General features: G+C 40.3%; 1 protein-coding gene across 5 annotated transcripts in view; it reads right to left on the reverse strand.

The window, feature by feature from the left end:
- NFIA (nuclear factor I A) overlaps window positions 1-21094 on the reverse strand; it is a 369893-nt gene that overhangs the window by 17332 nt on the left and 331467 nt on the right. For 4 of the 5 annotated variants that reach the window (XM_061184139.1, XM_061184138.1, XM_061184136.1 and 1 more), the window contains one exon: window positions 13696-13787. The exons of the other annotated variant lie outside the window; for it this stretch is intronic. In XM_061184139.1, coding sequence (XP_061040122.1) covers window positions 13696-13787 — 92 coding nt within the window. The remainder of the gene's footprint in view (window positions 1-13695; window positions 13788-21094) is intronic. 5 annotated transcript variants of the gene reach the window in all.

The following is a 21094-nucleotide window of genomic DNA, read 5'->3' on the forward strand; positions in this document are numbered from 1 at the left end:
GGTGGCAGAGGGCAAAGGGGCAAGGTCAGGAAAGGCAAGTCGGCATTGTTCTAGATGGGAAATTAAGGCTCTACACGGAGTTTCTGGAATGGATAGATGCATGCATGTGTGTGCGCGTGTGTGTGCATGTTCCGTGTGTGCATGTGTGTGTTGGGAATGGATGGAGAAAAAGAAGCCTTCAACTTGGCTAAAGGATGCAGCCTAAGTAACACAGTATGCACCACTTATTTAAGTCCCGGTGGTATTTCAGTCACTCACAGCCATCTGCAATTCAATGAGGATCACCACCCCATTAGAGCCAATCATGTCAGCTGCGTATCTGACAAAATAAACATTCAGAAACTGTGCTCCTAGGTTCATAACTTGTTTTTGCACTGGGATTTTTTTCTTCTCTCCCTCATCCAGCATAAAGTTTAATAGTTTTTTAATATGAAATTATACCATACATAGAAACTCTCCATATACATTCTTCAGTGTATTTTTCCTCACAACCAGAAACTGAAGCTGTTAGCTGAGCTTTAACTTGCTCCTTGGGAGTCTGCTAAGTATGTTCTTAATAAATAAATATCATTCCACTAGCTAGTGAGAGAATTAATGGCACAGTTTATGGAAAATGGACATGGGAGGATGGAGGGAGAGACGACGCAGCCCAGGGGAAAAATTACCAGATTACCTCTGGGGTTCTCACCATATTAACATTTCTATGTCTCTACCGGCAATCACGGGTGCCTGGTCCCAAAGATGAAGGAGATGCATCCTGCCTCACTTCTGGTGCTGACGGAGGTTCCATTCTAAGGAGTGAAAAGGCAGCAGCACACGTCAGCTTTCTCTGTGCCAGGATGGGGTGCTGGGGGCTTTACATTCTAACCATATTGAATTTTCACAAAACTCTAAGCGGAATGCAGGAATTAATTTATAATTTTATAAATGTTACATCTAAGGGTCAGAAAGGCTAAAAATTACCCCAAGGTCACTGTAGAAGTCTGCTCAGGCTGCCATAACAATATACCATAGACTGAGTGACTTAAACAACAGAAATTTATCTTCTCACAGTTCTGGAGGCTGGAAGTCCAAGACCAAAGTTCTAACTGATTTGGTACCTGGGGAAGGTCATCTCCCTGGCTTGCAAATGGCTGCCTTCTTGCTGAGTCCTCACATGACAGAGAGCATGCTCTCTGGTGTCTTTTCTTTTCTTTTTTTTAGCTGCACTGCGTGTCTTATGGGATCTTAGTTCCCCGACCACGGATTGAACCTGGGGCCACAGCAGTGAAAGCACTGAGTCCTAACCACTGGACCACTAGGGAATTCCCTGTCTTTTCTTAAAAGACCACTAATCCCATCATAATGGTCTCACCCTCATCTAAACCTAACTACCTTTCAAAGGCCCCATCTTCAAATACTATCACATTGGGGGTTAGGGTTTCAACATATGAAATTGGGGGGGGTTACAATTTAATCCATATGAGTCATGTACTGAGATAAATCAAAATCAAGTCCATCTGGCTCCAAAGCTTCTATTTTCTCTACTATGTTATACTGCCTTGGAGAGGAGAGTACCTCATGACCATAGGTCATGCTTATGCTGCTACTACCTGTAAAATCTCAGACCTCATGCATGTTAAACCAAGCTAAGTTAAGGTTTCTTCACATATAGAGATCCCACTGTGCCCTTCACCTGCTTCCCATCTCCCGCAGAATAAAGTCCAAGTGCCTTATCATTGTATAAAGGCATGTATGTATTCAAGACTAGACCCCGTTTAACTTGCCAGCCTCATTACTCAACATTCTCTGTCATTTACCTTACATTAACCAACATATGAAACAGAATTCTCTGAACACACACCACTGTTTCTCTGCATGTGCTGTTCCCCTCTCCTGGAATGGAACTATTTCTGTCTCCTTCCAAACTAGCTCATGTGAAATCTCCTCTAGAATATCTTCCATGAATTCCCTGCTTCTCCCCCGGGTTAATTATCTACTCTCTGTACTACCTGTAGACTATACATACTTCAACTTTTTCCCTTACCATATCTTACTATAATTTGTTTACTTTTCTCCTTAAAAGTCTGTGAGCAATGGATGGCAGGGATTGGATCATATATATCAGTAGTACCCTGGTGTGGTAGATACCAGGGATATAGTATGTGCTCAGTAAATTCTGGTTTCACAATCACATAGCTGGTGAGTGGGACAGATGAGCTAGGAATCCAGATATTCTGACTCCTAGTCCAGTGCTCATTTTACTCTACCAAGATGCACTACGGTCAGTTCCCTTACTAGACCTTTCTATTGTATTGTCCTTCCATTCCCCCCACCCCTGACCCCCGGTACTACTGCTTCCCCAATACACACACATACACACTTGGCCATAGATCCACGGATGGGAGATTGTACTTGAGAGGGGCAGAACCTGTGTTCCACGAAGGCTGCCTTAAATTTCCTTTAACATGCAGCATATCCAGCCTTGGAAGGCAGTGCTGGGCACTTCCCACATCATTAAGGCAGAGCCATGTGGGCCCAAGGCTGCCCTGTGCTGAGGATGTTTGTGCCTGGGCTGCAGCTCCATTGAGCCCAACACGTTCCGATTCTGGGGTTGGGGGGCAGGGGGGTGGGAGGGGTGGCAGCATGTGCGGGGAAGGGAGAGTGTGAGGGCGAGGAACACCGGGCCAGGACAGCCTGTCCTAACCCAGTGTCCCAGCTCCAACCCAGGGATCCAGCTTATCACAAGATCATGTGGTTCATTAGTTAATGTGTAAAGCATTTGGAAAGTGAAAAGCCAATTAGAAGTGCTAAGTTACTTTGTCTCTGCTATAAAGGAAGCGATGTGAAGCCTAAGGAAAAATTCTCAGGCAAATATTTTGGGGGAAGCCTGTACTGTGGAATGTAACTCAAGGAATAGGCTCCAATGAAAGGCTATACCCCCAAAACGTAGGCCACTGATAAAAGAATGTGTCTTCGTCTTCAATAAACAAACAGGAAGGTAAACAAGTGGGTGTGGGAAAAGTGTCCAGGAAGAATCATTGAGAACTCACGTGAGATCTTTGAGAATCTCACATTAGACAATAGGCTCTGGCCTTGGAACTGTGTGTATCTGTGGAACCTTCAAGGTCTTAGACTCATTAGAAGGCCTGGGAAAGCCTGTGTCCTAAAGGAACCCCTCCTAATGCGAACGGTCATTATTTAGAGTGCAGAAACATTTGGTAAAGCAAATTCTTCCCCGGTATGGGATTTTCACATGCAGGGGCTTTGTGGAAAGTGGGAACCCCACCTGTACTGCCTTCTCTCCTCAGAGCATGCAGCAGGGCCAATGCACTCATTTTCCTGTTCTCTGAACTCTGTTGACTCAAGCTCAGCAAAACCAGGCTCTTTTCTTTTGCAAAGGAAGCATCTGGTTCCAAGTCATAAAAGAGAAACCCAGAACCTATTGCTGACTGTTTGATAAGCACCTGGGAGGGCACGCGGAGGGCACTGTTTCCCAGAGTTCCCCTGCAATTACAAAGGCACATGTCCTTCAACGCAGCCTTTTCAGAGTCCTCGTTTACCAGAAGTACCTTGACCCAGCCCTGTGGGAGCTGGTCTGCAGAAAACTCCAGTACTTCTGCCCAAATCCTGGACTCCAACAGAGGGCTGAAATGAGATGATCACTGTACACTCATACATGCACACAGATACCTGTCTCCTAGACGCACAGGGAGTGAGTGTGGAGGAAAGGCACTGGAAGGAGACAAGCAGCAAGAGAGGAAAGGAGTCAAGTGCAAGAACAGGAGTTGAAAACAGCATGAAACCTACCAGGGAATGGGAAAAAGGAAGATGGCAGATACTGTTAACAGTCTACCCACTATCTATTGCCCCTTCTTTCTGCAATTTTGTTTAGGGAGGACAATGTGACCAACCCTGGGTAATGAGTCATGATCATAGCCAATCAAGATAGTTTTGTGTTGGCTTTCTTGGCATCCTTTGCAACTAAAGATTAAATGTGACTAGTTTTAGTCAATGAGACCCAAGTAGAAATTTGCTAACAGGAAACAGGGAAGGAATAAGGCAGGATCTTTGTTCCCTGATATAAGAGGAATAATGGGGAAGGATATGGGTATGATGCCTGGAGCTGCAGCAGTCATTTTGCAGTCAGAGGCACCTGCTTGTGGATGCTAAGAATGGTAGAGCAGAACGTTAGAAAGAGCAAGGTTCCTGCTGGCATCATGTAGCAGCTGAAACAATGCCAACAACCACTCACTGACAGTTTTCTTGCTATGTGAGAAAAAAAAAAAAACCTGATTGGCTTAAGCCACACTTAATTGGGTTTTCTTCTATGAGGTAGATACTTTATCACCTTCATTTCATAGATAAGGAAACAGAATTTTAAAGGGTAACATGTCCAAGATCACTCAGATAAATGGCACAGCCTGGACGTGAAAACAAGTCTATCGTACTCTCCAATTCATGACTTTTTCCTTGTTCCCCTAAAGAAATCAGACCATGAGCGTCAAGAGCATTTCCCTTAGGAACCCTCCTATGCTGCTGGTGGGAATGTAAGTTGGTGCAGCCACTATGGAGAACAGTATGGATGGTCCTCAAAAAACTAAAAATAGAGTTGCCATATGATCCAGCAATCCCATTCCTGGACCTATATCCAGACAAAAATATAATTCAAAAAGATACACACACCTCCTATGTTCATAGCAGCACTATTCACAATAGCCAAGACATGGAAACAACCTAAATTTCCATCGACAGGTGAATAGATAAAGAAGATGTGGTACACATATAGAATGGAATACTACTCAGCCATAAAAAAGAATGAAGTAATGCCATTTGCAGCAACATGGATGCAACAAGAGATTATCATACTAAGTGAAGTAAGTCAGAAAGAGAAAGACAAATACCATATGATATCACTTATATGTGGAATCTAAAATATGACACAAAAACGAACTTTTATGAAACAGAAACAGACTCACAGACATAGAGAACAGACTTGGGTTGACAAGGGGGAGGGGAGAGTGAGAAAGAGATAACGTAGGAGTTTGGGGTTAGCAGATGCAAACTATTATATATAGAATGGATAAACAACAAGGTCCTACTGTATAGCACTGGGAACTATATTCAATATTCTGTGATAAACCATAATGGAAAAGAATATATATAAAAAAAGAATGTATATATATGTATAACTGAATCACTTTGTTGTACAGCAAAAATTAACACAACATTGTAAATCAACTACATTTCAGTTTAAAAAAAAAAGAGCATTTCCCTCAGTATCCTGAAACTTCCACTGATTGTAAACATCATTATCAAGACACATTTCAGGGCTGGAAATTTTGACGGCAGTTCTGCATTTGATACTATGGTTTTCTGACTTCACTGTAAGGCTATCATCAAATTCTGATCTAACTCCTCTCAGCTCTTTACACCCATTCACAGCTTCTTGTTTCAATCTTTCCCCTCACTTCATTTTCTATCCCACTTTTCCCACAATCTCAAGGGCTAATTAAATAAATACCAGATGTTTGGTCCTTTCTCTTCTTCCACGAAATCTAAAATTTCCTGCGAAATCTCCCTTTTCTCTTCCCCTTCTCCATTGCCACTGATCTCATTTAAATACTGGAAAAGAAGCAAGCATGAAAGGAACCACTATTTATTGTGCACCTACTGTGTGTCAGATCCCACGTAAGCACCTCACCTTAATTCTTTCAACGATCATCAATTCGCTTCAAGTAAGAAGTTTCCCCAAATTTTTTTGGAGCAAGGCAACAAACAAACAGAAAGGCTAAAACCAAACCAAAATATGCCATTAAACATGATGGGATCTCCAAAGTACTAAAAACTGAGGGAGAAAAAGGAGACCAGTACCTAGAACTGAGGCTCTTGCTTGGTTCAGAAGTGAAATTTGTGGCTGAGGACAACTAAAACGCGCTGCCCAATTAAAACTTGAAAGACAACGGTTCTGTTTATTGAAAAATGCATTTTAAGCATGTCTCATAGGCTGTCCGTGAGTCAGCTGCCAAGTGTTTGCGAAGAGAACGTGGCAAGAACTTACAGGCTGGGGTGGGGGCTGGGAAGCTGGGGGAGTCGCTCCTGCCCACCGTAAGAGGGAGCAGATGGCAGGCGTAACATCTCCGCGAGGCGGTGCTGACTATTCAACACCTACGGCTGGAGCAGAGAACATAAGAGAAAAAAATGACCAGGCACTGCCTTTCCCCGCAGATTCTGGGGGGTACATTCATTTGCCACAGTCCTTGCCACCCTCAGAGACATGATTTCCCCTTGGGAAGTCTCTTCTTCCTTGGGGCACAATTTGGCTTAAGAGGAGAAACGGGGTGCAGGGCAAGGATAGATGTGCCCAGTTGAATGAGGCTTTTGGAGTACCTTTAGGGCAGATGCTTAGTGGAAGAATCCACGAGATTCTGACCTTGTGGAGGTGTTGTCCTAATTTTGTCCTAACTGGATGGTTACTTTAGATCCAGCGTTTGGTGGGCAGGTTCTGCCCATATCTACACAGTAGCACATGAGGACGCATACAAGTCCTTCCCTGATGGGGCATGCTGAAGGGAGTGTGGGTTCTGGAATCAGAAGCGGGTTTGTGTCCTGGCTCTACGGACCCCCGGCTATGTGGTTCTGGGGAAGTCACTTCCCTCTCTTTAAACCTCAGTTTTTAAATCTGTATAATGGGGATAATAATAACGGCTCTGCCTACTTCAAAGGGTTGCTCTGAAGATCAAATGAGAAAATACTTTGTAATCCAGAAAATACTGTTTAAGTATGAGTTTAGTTATCAAATGAACAACAAATGCTATTATTTGTTGAGCATTTAACAGGTGTCAAGCATTTACTTTCTCTACACTAACAGAATTTAAGACTCAAAGCAACCGTAGAAGGTAGATAAATACAGTTATCACCATTTTACAGTTAATAAACCAGGCTAGAAAAACTGAATTACAAAGAAAAAATTTTTAAAACTACAAAAAATGAAGCACACATACTACTGCTAAGTGATGAAATAAAGCTCCAACCAAGATCTGAAAGGAAAGCTCACAATCTCAGCTGCTCTGCTCTCTGGGCTCTGGGCAGAGGCTGGCTGTTCTCACAGATGCAGACTAATGTCATTAGAAAAGGTCTTTTTCCCAGGCAGGATGAGAGAATGAACTCAGTCTTGATTTCACAGATGCAGGCTAATAGGAAACTGGGGCAGGTCTTCAGAAGAACCAAGTGCAGCGTCGGTCCTATTCCTTGATGTAAGAGGATGAGTCAATCTTAGACTATAAAGAGAAAACGGTCAGTAACCTTTCATTATAAATGGTTAAGGATGAAGATAGTATTCAGGAAAGAGAGAAGTTCTGGAGACAGACTGGTTCAAACCTTGGCTACCTCGTTTGCCATGGGGCAAGTATACTCTTTGAAACTTCAGTTTCCTCATCTGTAAAATAGGGATAACAGCACCAATCTTAGAGGGCTCTGAGGCCTGTAGGGAATGCAGGCACACAACCTGGCACGCACTGGAGCTTAATAAATGCCCATTTGGTCAATTAACTTTTTTCAAAGTTAGGAGTAAATGGAATTTTATCTGCCATTCCTCTCCAATCCTGGGAGTTTTCAGCTGTATGGGCTTGTAACAAAAATGCTCAGATCCAATTCTAACTAGAAGGGGGAGGATATTTTTTACTTTCCTTTCTCTAACGAAATCTGAGTTTCCTGCCTTTGCAAATTATCCAGGCTGCTCCTTGAACTTCTGTGTGGTACCTAACCTCCTACAGGCAGGCAGCTGCAGTTGGGGCAGGGAGGGGGCAGGGAATGGCTTCAGCTAACTGCAGTGCAATCTCAAGTGAGCTTGGTGTCCTGGGTGAGCACATTACGCAAGAAGGGCTGTTTCTTGGAAATGAGGGATTGGGGGGGGGGGTGGGGTCTGGCTGATATGCCAGCAGTGGGAAAGGATTCTAATTTTATCTGCTTGGTCCAGAGAAGACAGAACTCAGCGTGTCTCTCTACCTAAGATGGGATAAAGCCTTATCGACCAGCTCATGGCAAAAATTAAAAGTACAGAAAAAAGGTAAAATGTATAAGAACCAGAGCCGTATCATCAGTCCAAAGTTAGACAAGGACAGAAAAACTACCTAGCCTTTTCTGTCCCTTCCACCCTTTGGGAAGTTCTTCTACCCAGCTCTCTGGTCTCAAAGCCTCTTAGGCAAATCCTTATTGTAACTGGTATCACACTGCATTATTAATGTTGTTGTCATTACTATTATTTTTTACATCTGTTTCCTCTATTAGACTTTGAACAACTTGAGGAGAATTGTTATTCCCTGACTTCTGTAGGTGTTGGGAATATAGTCAGAAATGATGAGTGATTGATGAAAGGGACTTAGGAAGTTTTGCATTTTGCAGATTGCCTGAGCTTTGGTTTCTTAGGCAGAGTTTCAGGAATATGACACACAGAATGGCAACAGATCCAAACGCTCTCCATATCCACCACCTCCCTATGTTCCTTGTGCATCCCCACCAAAGGCAGACAACGGGTGCTATGCCCATAATTTAGCTCTGCAGGGACCTCTCCAGATCAGCAGGTTTCCAGCACAGTGAAGTGTGTGGTTTGTGTATACATTTGTAAATTTCATGAGGCAAAGGCAGCCACACTGCTTGCGAGTCAGGCAGCTAAATGATTTATTAAGCAAAGGTTACAGCACCTGTGCCTTTTTGTCAACAAATCAGGCCCATGCCATGCCAAGCGATTCTTCTAATAACCCAAATGGTAATTTGGTTTTAAATAGCATTTCAGATACCACAATTCTGTTGAGGTAGAACAGTGATAGATTTGGGTGGCAGGGAAGAAATGCCTGTTTTCTAGTATTGTTTGCACTCATTTTTCATTTTAAAGAATTAGTCTTCATTGGTGTTCTGCAGGTTAAGCATTTTATTTGAACATTCTGATTAAACTAGAACCTGAATAAAAATGAGTTCTTTGCTCAGTCCTTCTGTGTGGGAATTGGTATTTCTATTTATTACCTCATGATGAAATATTAACTTTTTTTCTCTAAATAAATGCCTCCTCTTAATGGCTCTCGTTTTCAGGGATCAGATTAAATTATGAGATGCAACTGAAATGGCCATTGGCTTTCTGCTGTTTGAGACGATGCCATGCTCTCTTATATCATTCAGTGGGCGTGCAGGGGACATTAATAGTGTCCCAAGTGAAGTAAATACTCTATGCCCCAGAGTCTTTTCTATATGTTAGTATCAACTGTCATGGTGGACAATATTGAAAAATAAGAGATTTGGGGGGGGGTCACGGTTTCTTAGAACAGATGGGTGTTCTAAAGGCTGTCAGGAGGTGGCTACCCCCCCATGTTAATGATGAGTTACAAAATGGAGGAGTATACGGAAAACGAAAGGCAAATCATGATAGTAGCAGAGGTAGCAGACAAGTGATTCAGAAGAATGGGACAGATAACTTGGCAGGAATGTTCCAAAAGAGCCAAAAGCTGGGGTGAGATAGACAATGCAATTGGAAGGCAATCTGAAAGAAAACTAGCTCAAGGCAAGGCTAAAGAGAAGGCAATTCCGTCTCAGTGAAGGGAGGAATTCTCTGGAGGAAAAAAGATAGACTGGAAGGGAAGGAGGAGAAAAAATGGCTTTCAATTATCCATGCTATCTTTCCCTACCAATCATTACAGATGATGAATAGGTGCAATAAAATCCAATATTCAATTTTTCCTATTTACATGGAAAGAAGGCCATAATATATTGTTACGGGGAAGAAACAGCAGGTTACCAAACAGTGTATATAATATGATCTCATTTTTGAAATATACTTGTATGAATAGAAGCAGTCTGGATGGATTTAGACAGAAATGTTAACAGTAGGACTACAAGTGATTTTTATTATTTTTCCCATCTGTATTTTCCACAATTAACATGTATCACGACTGTAATAAGAAAAAGTCACTATTTTTAAACTTCCTTATGAATCATTTAGATTCAACCCGTATCTGCTGACTACCCACTATGTGTTGGACATGAGAGCACAAAATGAGTGGATTTTTTGATAAACAATCCACTCTTCCTGGCTGTTTTACAGAAATTTAGACTCTCAAGTGGAGAAAGGACCATGAAGAGTTTATCTAATGATTACATTTAAAAAATTGTGGTGAAATACACACAACATAAAATTTACCATCTTAACCATTTTTAAGTGGACAGTTTAGTGATATGCAGGACATTTACACTGTTGTGCAACCATCACCACCATCCATCTTCAGAGCTTTTTTCATCTTATAAAACTAACTATACCACCAAACAATAACTCTCTTTTCTGCCCTCTCCCCAGCTCCTGGCAACCACCATTCTACTTTTTGTCTCTATGAATTTGACTACACTAGGTACCTCACATAAGTGGAATCGTATAGTATTCGTCCTTTTGGGACTGGCTTATTTCACTTTGCATAATGTCTTCAAAGTTCATCTATGTTGTGACGTACTGCAGAATTCCCTTTCTTTTCAATTCTGAATAATATGTATTATACCACATTAAAATGGTATATACACAAGAAAATGTATATACCATATTTTGTTTATCCATTTATCTGTCAATGGACATTCGGATTGCTTTTACCTTTTGGCTATTGTGAATAATGCTGCTAAGAACATGGGTGTACAAGTATCTCTTGGAGACCTGGCTTTCAATTCTTTGGGGTATACACTCATGATTAGATTTTAGTGCAATCTCAGATTTAAAACCAGGGAATACATCAGTGGTATTCCTGAGAGTTGAGCATCAGTCTCTGTTTGAATATCTGCAGGGAAAGGTGCTCACCGGCCCATGAGGCAGTACAGCACAGTGGTTTGAGAGCATAGGCCTTGGAGTCAGACAAAACTGGGGATCCATTCTTGCTCTGCTCCTCACCATGTGTGGCCTTGGGAAAATCAACAATCTCTTCAGATCTCAGGTTTCAAATCTATAAAGTGGAGATAATTATATATATCCTATTGGGTGGCTGTCAAGATTCGTTGGATAATGTACCTAAGGTACTTAGTATATAGAAAATGCTCAATAACTAGAGGCTATGTATAATCAAAGAACTCTTTTTTTTTTTTTAAAGAAAGGTCTTATGATAAACTGAAAGCTGCCTACTTCAAATGTCTATTCATTAGTTGGAATTCTATCTGCTGGAGAAAACAGGGACCATATCTAATCTGTCTTCTACAGGTTGATGTTTCAAGTATTTTAAGAGGTTTCTTTGGGGAAAAGGGAGACCATTTTATTTTGTATTTGTTTATGGATTTCTGTGCAGGATACCTCTCCTGCATTTATAAAGCTTACCTATCTGCTTGGGTGACGCTTCAATTTTTACTTCTTTAAAGGCAGAAAAGAAAATATTGTTTTCCCAGAAAACTTTTCCCATAATTCAATTAATACAAATTTCATGCCTTATTAACAAAAATATTTATATAGGAAAATGCAAGCTTGCCTAGGAAATTACTAATCTGCAGGCCATGTTCAAATTATGTCTTAAAAAATTCCTGTAAAAATTCCTCTTCTGAACTGATGTCCTCTCAAAACGATTACCTAAAAATATTATTTTTATGATCTATATCTATATATGCCTACCACTTTAAATGGTTCCAGAAAGTAGTTCCTTCAAAAAAAAAATGAGTTAATATATATACCTAAATATTAAAATACTTAGAGCACATAATTTTTATCTCAGGATATTTTTTGGGGGAAAAAGAGTAACTCCATTAGCGCGGTTTCTCATAAGACAATTGGGGATGGCTTTCTTCAAGCCAAAAGTGGCAGGTGTCACTGTGATAAAAAACATTTAAGCTGTTGTCTCTATGATGCCAAATATTTAACAGAAACCCAAAAAATTCAGTTCCAGATGCCAATACTGGGTCTACATGACATCATTCATACAGATGCGTAGAAAATCTGGATTTTTAAGAATTGAATTTTTGTGGTCAACATCATGAAGGCTCAGTTTCTGGGTTAAATAAGGCATTTGTGAAACAAAGCCATGTTGGAATAGAATACATTTTGATTATAGAGAAACAAATTGAATGGAATGCAGGGTACAATTTCAGTTCAGTGAATCACAGCTTATATAAAAATACTATATAAAATACAAAACAGGACATTTCCAAACTGCATTTTTGAGGTTCTTAATGAAGTAACCTGAGCCCCCTGGTGCTTTGAGAAAAGCAATCATCCAATGTAAAGCTACTGTCCCCAGTTTCCCCCTTCTCATTGACCTTGATCATGTGAGCTAAAAGTACAATAAGAAATGTTTTTCTACTGTAATGCCTTTGAGGTAATTATTCAACTTCAAATTCACCAGTTAAATATTTGAAGGTATGGGAAAATAAGCAATAAACTTGAACAATTTTATGGGGAGTACTGAATAGGCGATGTTAATCCCAGATGCCATGTACCTGCCAGTTTCAGAAGAAACAGCAGAAGTGGGAAATTCAAGAGTTAACCTTTATTCTCCCCTCCCTCCTTCCCCTCTCCCTCTCCTCCCAGCTGCCTCCTCTGAGGCTGTACTTTCTGTGACCCTGCTTCAGTGTAAGGAAGGCTTCAGATGCAATGCTGTTTAACCCACGCTGTCGACACAGCAATAAACTAAAACCCTTCGCAGAGAAAGCAAACGGACCCAGGAAAGCAAATCTATCTCGTTCATAAGCACCTGCTCATAGTGTTACAAACAAAGATGAATAGTTATAAATTAGGCATCTGGAGATTACATACCAAGGCACATGCACAAAATATCTTGGAGAATTTTTCAAACACTGTGTTGAGAACCTCAAAGAGAAAATTCTTTACGTCAATTCTGATAATATACAGTCACATTCTAATTAGGAGATCAGAGAGTAGTTTCTTCCAAAACTTGCCTCTAATTCTATTCCACAAATCTCTAAGTATCTTTATATATGCTACCTTTGAATTCCGAAAGTCTTTCACTGTTTCTCAGTTAACAGCAGCTATTTCAAAACTTTTAAAAGAGATTCTTTCTCCTTGGCCTATACTAGCACAAAACACAACTATCTATTGAAAAACAAACTCTAGATGTCCTGGCATACTCTTTTTCAATCACCTACCTCAAAATATGACATTATATTCACATAATCCCCTCCCACCCCACTGGGGCCAGCGAAGCCGGTAACAAACACCTCCTATTTCAGTACCAACACCAGCAACTTAACAGCGCTCAGGAACCCTTTCTTTTTCCTTTCTCTTAGAAAGTCTGCCAGGTTCCTGGGGACCCTATAATGAGTACATAAGAGTGACTGGCCCCCCATTCCCAGCATGCACTCTGATGTCGCCGGCAGCCAGAGTATACTTTCCAGGTTCAATAGGGGCCTACTTCTGTCTGCTTGCATGTAGAGAGGCACAGATTCCTAAAAGAGGGAGCACACGCTATCCAGCCTGGGAAAATTTTCTTCCCATAGCAAAAGCAGTTCTGGCACAGAAACCCTCCTCTCCTACCCCCTCAATACAAGAAGCAAAAATTGCAGGCACTGTTTTCCATGATTTCTAAGAACACATGGAAATGTGGCTGAAGGGCCAGGATGGGTAGGGGTCGGGAGGAAAGGGGACTGAACAGGGGCTGGGAAATGCAGCCTGTTGTGCCGAAAGACGAGTTACAATGCACCTGATGAATAAAACAAGCTGCACCACATACAGAAAAGATGAGAGCGGCCCACCTGTGTCTGTTGAGGGATATTTACAAAGCTTGGATCCCGTGGTCCAACACTGACGAATCGGTTTGCGGGGGAGGTGCTGGGTGTCGAGTAGGCTGTGAAGGGAAGGGACACATGCGTTCAGGAAGCAGCACGAGATTGCACACACAAACAACACCAAAACACACAGTCTCCGAGCCTACGCGGCTGATTAACAAGGAAATGTGCAAACACTGTAGCTAGCAGAGGGATCTGGCTAGCAAGGGCATTTTAGACAGTCAAAAAGGGAAGGGGTGTTGGCTTCCAAAGACTGTTGGAATAAAACGATGTCAAATTGGTGCTCAGATGAGCTCTTTTCTCCTTCCATCATACAAATTAGAACATGCAGGACATTTGTAAAGTATACTTTCTGAGTTAAACATGAGCTCTGGGGTCAGAAAGAGATATCCTAGTCTTTAAAAGCACAGGAGAAAGAAATTAGGTAGAAAGGGGAGGAAAGTAGTTCATTTTGCAATCTTACTTTTCACACTATTACCCTCCTAAAGATCATGAAATGTTCCTGTGCCTCTATCTCTAAATATGGAAGAGGAGTCTTTATAGAAGGGATTGGGTTCTCCAGAAAAGTGGTGGAAAACCATTTAGAGCACGCTGTCTTTACAGGCTCAGTGGGGCGTCTAGAATTTTATGATGCATAAAATGCTCTTACAGTATTAACATTTGTAGTCTTCCCACCCTAGAACCCTTCTGTTCAGGCACAAACCATCAAGATCCCGTGTAAATCTGGAACCTCAGGTACCACACTTCAGCCAACTATCCTTTTCACAGTATATGAACGTTTTGTTGTTGGTTTTTATACTTATATTTAAGAGCTTCACTCTAGTTTAGAGAGAAAAAATTCTGTGGTTCTGGTGTTTCATTGGTTCATATATCCAAGTGAACATTTTGTTTTCTGGTGTCCTTCAATTCACTTCTTTACCACAAACTCCAAGGATTTATTCACATTCTTTACTAAAATTTTTAGATGGACTATTACTTAATTTCAAATTTCTTAACAATACTTGTAAAAGGCATAAGTTTTCTGGCCTAACACGAGACATGCACCATCTAAAAGATGAGAAGGATTTGCATTTCTTAAAAAACACAGATAATTGAGGGAATAATACCAAATTCCTTTGCCAGATTTTTTCCCCCTTGTTGACATCATCTGCTTCTCTTCCTTTGATTTTCTGTTTCAGAGAAAACTGCTCAGACTTCTTGTTTCCCTTGTTAAGCACATCTAGAGATAAAATTTCCACCAATCTGGGCCAAGTCCTATTGGTCATTAGAGCTAAGTCACCCACGCAGAGCTGTGATGGTCACGTGGGTATGGTTGTGTTAAATCAGCATGGAACAGAGAAGGAACATAAGGTTCCCCTGACGTCTATTATTAAGAAACTTTTTGTTGTTGTAGTATTTGTTTTAGAAGAATTCGTCCAATAACAGCTTTATATAAAATGATCTAAATGTATGATACACCGTACTGTCTAGCAACGTGAATCCACTGATTTCTTCCCCAGCCTATCCTATGTGAGATTAACCTGAACAGATTTGAGAAATACCTCTGCATTTAGCCATTCTGTATGTGCCTCTCACTCACTGGTATGGGGGAAACTTGCTTTTTTTAAAAGCTCAGTAAAATACTCTTTATTGTTTCATTCAGCCTATTGCTCTACTTTGATATGCTTTCAGAAGTCTCAACAGAAAGTTATGTATTGAAAATGATGTACTATAATTAGCTGGTAGTGAATTTACCTGCTTCTAGGGCACAAAGAGGATGTGGGAGAGACAAGGAGGAAGCTAGTAGATAAAATAACCTGTTAAACCTGTTAGCCGTTAGGAGGAAAAAAAGTGTTTTTTCACATGTGAATAGGTAGGTAGGTTGAGAAGGAACAAAAAGGCATGAAGAGTAAGCTAAGGTTCTAAGACTAAATGACTGATGACAGATGCTGAACCACAAGGCCCTGGTTTGATGGTCCTAGCGGAGCAGTGTGTGCATGTCAGCCCTGGTCACTGCAGACACACAGCAGGATTTCCTATGACGTTTTTACCATACTGGTGACGTCAGAAACAAGCATGCTGATTGATCCTAGGATACATGGCACTTTTTTTTTCTTTTTCTTTTTGGTGTGTGAATATAGTTCTTCGTTGACCATACATAGCACTAAATCTGGAAAAGTCTGTATCACATCCCATTCTCTATTTTGCCATTTTGAAAGCAGGGTTAGCATACAAATAATTGAGTCACTCAAAATTACCATGAGGCTAACAATTGGCTATTGTCCCTTCTTCAATCATGAGACAAAACATCCCAGAAGGCCTTTAATGTTCTCACAGGCTATTAAAACTTCTCCAAACTTTATTCTGGTTTTTAAAAAAGAGAGCAATGCTGAGAGAGGTGGTAATGTGTTTGCCTTTTTAAGAAAAGGATATTACAACTACAAAAATCTGAGAGTCTCCGAGTTCCATCGAATGGAACAAAAAGTGCCCAGGGAAATTTATTCTATAGAAAGTTGATTCTGGGAAAAATCAAGGACACAGGAAAAACAAGGGAAGGAAGAAAGTCTGACTCATCTTCCATTATTGTAGCTACAATAGGCAGAGTGTTCACCTATAACAGGATGTAGTTCCAGAGATGATATGACATAAGTTGAATTTGATTTTCCTAAAGAAACAGTGGAATGAGGGAGTTATCCTGTTAAACAAAAGCCTCAGTTGAAACTTTTTATTAAAACAACCATATATACCATGGTGAATCAATTACACATGCCCAGTTAAGAGTTTTCAACATGAATATAAAATCAAGTAAAGGGGGCGATGTGGTAATGAATTATATACAACTGTGTTTACTATGCTATTATATCACATTCATTATCTTTCTTAATTATAATTTTTGCCTATTTACAGCAGCAATAATCAAATGCTGCTGGAGGAGCTTCAGGACATCATGAAATCCAGAAAATAATTTTCTAGGAAGATTATTGTAGGCATTTTTGAGAATTCTGGAGGGAAGATTCAGGGGCATTTTACGATTTTCTGATAAAGTCAACAGGGAAATCAATTTGCTTATATAACCTCATTGTAAAAGTCCTCATGGCAAACATGACTATTAGAAATCAAATTATGATTGCTTGCCTGTTTCTGAAAAAGAAAGCGTTTGCTTTTTTTTAGCAGCCATTTTACCTACATGAGCAGTATCACCATGGACCATTTTCTTAACATTTTGAAAAAACATTCCTATGAGAAGCTTCCACCAGCTCTTATTTGGGCTAATCTGATCGTACTTTTTCTCTTTCTAACATATTTCTTCAGATTACCCAAGACTCTTAGCCTTAGCCACAGGGGTAAGTACCAAAATCCCAAATCAGAATTTGATCCCATATCCTTCTGTGTTGCCCACTTACCATATGCATTGCTAATTCTATAATCCTTCACTTAGGCAGTACAAGTTGGGCCTCAGGATGATCAACTGGAAAAACAGTTCATGAACGGTTCTTTCTTTATATGCAATCGGGCCTCTGCGGATGCTGGAATCTATCTCTAGGGAGATTGTGGGATGGGCAGGGAGAGCGGCAGAGATCACCCATTAGCCCCGCTCTTTACAACCCTGCAGGTGTTCCCTGGGAGAACAGCCTCTATGTCCTCAGAAATGGATCTAACTGCCTGCCTGCAAGCCAAAGAGAATTCCAACTTTTGTTGTTCCCAGGTTGTCTGTTTTTTTTGTTTGTTTGTTTGTTTTGTTTTGTTTTTCTGAATAAGAAGGAATAAGGGATGTGTCTGGATAGAGGAATCACGGCATTTCTAGAGGAATCAGTTTTGAGTCTGTAATAGCCTTCACCCAACAATCATACCTGACCATGGTGCTAAGAAAGTGGTCAAATTGTTTTGAATAAAAGATGCTTGGAGTTTTCCTGTTTTGGGGAAAAAATATGACTGAAAAACAAGATATTAAGATATTAAAATATTTGTATCAATGTCAGTTGATGTTTCTTTAAAAACGGTATCAATAAAACCACTCGAATCTGACAAACTAGAAAATGTGAGTGCATCAGCTTGTTTTCAAAGTAGGCAGCCAGATTCAAGATCTAGTTCAAATTTAGCAACCCCTGAAATGCGTGTAATCACTGAAAAACAGAAGAGCGAGAAAATTTAGATAGATTTCTGTGTAGAGCTTGGGTGTGTAGAGCTGACCTTTGGACGAAGCCCCCTCCAGTGTCCACAGACCAGCCACCAGGAGGTTGAGTGGTCAGGTGGCCTGGGGCTGAATGGCCTGAGGATAGTGATGGCCAGCTCCTCTGCTGGAGAGGGGGAGTGGGGGATGACCTGGTGAGGCACCTTGGCAGGAAAGACAATGTAAGACAGCTAGTGAGCTTTGACATTCTTTGTGTGTGTGTGTGTGTTAGATATTTGTCTTTTTTTTTTTTTTTAGTATATGTGCTGCCGAAGCGAGCACAGATATTTGTCTTTTTAAAAAAATTTTTATTGAAATATAGTTGACTTACAATGTTGTTAGTTTCAAGTTTACAGCCACGTGATTCAGTTATATATATATATATGTACGTGCCTATTCTTTTTAAGATACATTTCCATTATAGGTTATTACAAGATATTGAGTACAATTCCCTGTGCTATGCAGTAGGTCCTTCTTAGTTCTGACATTCTGAATTTACTTCCAGACACAGGAAGCAACAAAGTTCCCCAAACCCTGGCAGACGCAAAGTTTGAAGAGAAGTTTGTGATCTGTTTCATCAGAGATTCCAACTATGTAAAAGGAGGTAATACCAATTCTTCATTCCCTTAAACTCTACCAAGTCTAACCACTGTGGTGCATCAAGGAAAGATAGTTTAATATATTCATATTCTCTCCCTCTCTCTCTCACTCTTTCTCTGTCTCTGTCTCTCTCTCATGTGAACACTTCCTCTGTGCCAGGCTCCATGCTAAGTTTTACGGGAGATAAAAAGATAAGCCAGACACACAGCTATCCATGAAATGTTAGAGTCTAGTAGGGAGAGATGAGTACAGAAAGTGAAAATATGAGTGCCTAAAAGTAATATAAATAAAAACCTTTAGGGTGTTAAAGGACAGAAAAGTGACACCTGGCAGGGGAACAGGAAAAGCTTTGTAGAGGAGATGGAGATGGCTGTGATGACGGGCTGTAAAAGATGTGTTGGTTGACAAGTTCAGATGGATTGGGGATCACAGAGGAGTCTGCATGAGCAAAGAAACAGAGGTGGGTGATGGGGATGTCAATCGCGGAGGGAAAGGAGAAAAGACGAGACGCTGTGAATGACTCTGCCATAAGGTCAGGGAAGATAAAAATTTAAGGATCAGAGACTTGAATGTTTGAAAATGGAGGAGAAAAAGTCTATTGAAGTTTTCCTTCAAGAGGAAGAAATAATTTATAAAATTATCAAAGATACCAGATTTCCATTCTAAACACCATTAAGACCATTAGGCATCCTAACACTTTAAACCTTTCCCCTCCTATCTCAAAATCAGTATACACTTCACATGGTCCCTTGTGTTCAGAAACTCAGACATATTCACATGTGCGGATATCCCTTTAAAAATGCTAGTCAAAAATTCAATTTCATTCAGCTAGACTCACTGCCTGCCCCGGAATGTGCTGGTTACTGGACAGAAGCCATCCAAACAAGTTTAGGAATGCAGACTTGAACAGATCACTGTGTCTTCAGACTGCAATTTGCTAAATGTTTATCAGTGACACCTGACGGTGCACGAGAACGCATTCAGTTGCAAACTGAAGCAGTGAGATGACTAAATACCTAATTGAAATAGCTTCTGCAATCTTAACTGCACTATCACATGTTACTAGTTTTTAAAAAAAGCCCTGTGAGAAAACTTTCGTTTCTAGAAAAAAATGTGGAAACTATTAGAAAATAGATTGGCTAATTTCTAAATGAAGCCCATTACAATTCAACTCATTTGGGAACTTGAACAGCACTATTTCTTGCCAGGTCATAAAAGAAATGCTGGAGGATACTGGAGTTTTTTTCCTTCGAAGAAATCTATGAGTATCGACAAGTTTACAGGGCCTGGGTTAGCATTATTAATGTAATTATACAGCCAAGGAAACACATACAGCCTTTGTGGACACATGAATCCCCAGTATTCAGAGGTTTAGAAATTCCCACGTGAATGAATGGATATCGTAGTTTTCATCCAGATGTTTGGAATCTAGAAGATAACCACACTGAATTTCCATTACTTTGATCACATCTGTGCAGTCAGTTACCTCATTCTATTATCTCTGCAGATCTTTTGTCTCTACAAACAAGCTACCAACAACACAAAAAGACACAGCCCTCAGGGCATGAAATTAAAGCCTACTTATCACTAGTAAATTATTACAGAATAACATACCCACAAGCCTTCTTCCTGAAAAGCTAATGAATTCGAACTTTAATATATTAGCATTACTTAACATGTATGGTAACAATTTGCATGAAATGTTTAATGTGCCAATAGTTCTCAAAAAATCATGAAAAGAGTCAATTTAAGCAGATGGCTTTGCTCTGCTGGTCTCTCTACTTGTATTAGGGATCTTCATAGGGGGCAGGGGCTCAAGTGACATCATGATTTGGGGTAAAACATACAGAAAGGAAGGTATAAGCCAATTCATGTGTGCACACAGAGAGAAGGGGATCAGAGCAACTTGTAAACTGGAGTTGCTTTGATGTTATGTTACCAAAATCTGTGTGATAAAGAGGTACTTTACAATGAGTGTTTCCTGTAAACAACCTATTTATACTGCCTATAATATTCTTTTCCGTAATAACTTAAAGGATAGGAATACAGCCTTGTTTCAGTTCATTTAAATTTATTTCTAATGACTAATCCACATGCTATGTCATGTATTTTTACATGTATGCCCGTGTGTTGTTCAACTGATAGAACATATTTATTGATCAGAAGCAACCACATAGATGGGTAGGCACAGGTGAAAGTAATATTAAAGAGCCACAGGGAATAAACCCTGGATTCAGCTGGGGTTTACTAAAAAAAGAAACCTAGATCAATATATTGGATCCCTCCCTCTTGAAAGGCTTCTGCAGCCTCTCCAAAGGCAGTGTAACTTCGGAAACCCACTGCTGGGACTACATCCTCAAAAAATACTTAAAAGTACATATAAAGATTTATGCTCCAAGATGTTCATTACAGCATTACTTATAAGTGCAACAAACTGGAACCAACTGATGGAATATTGCAGCCATTAAAAATGTTTTAAAATAATAATGACACCATGACATGTTTATAATATGAAATAAAATGAATAAAATTAGGTTACAAAACTGTATATATGTGTATATATATGTACGCACACACACACATATCATGATCAATTATGTTTAAAATATGCACAGA

The sequence above is a fragment of the Eubalaena glacialis genome, chromosome 3, assembly GCF_028564815.1.
Source record: "Eubalaena glacialis isolate mEubGla1 chromosome 3, mEubGla1.1.hap2.+ XY, whole genome shotgun sequence".
In the NCBI taxonomy this organism is placed as follows: Eukaryota; Metazoa; Chordata; class Mammalia; order Artiodactyla; family Balaenidae; genus Eubalaena; species Eubalaena glacialis.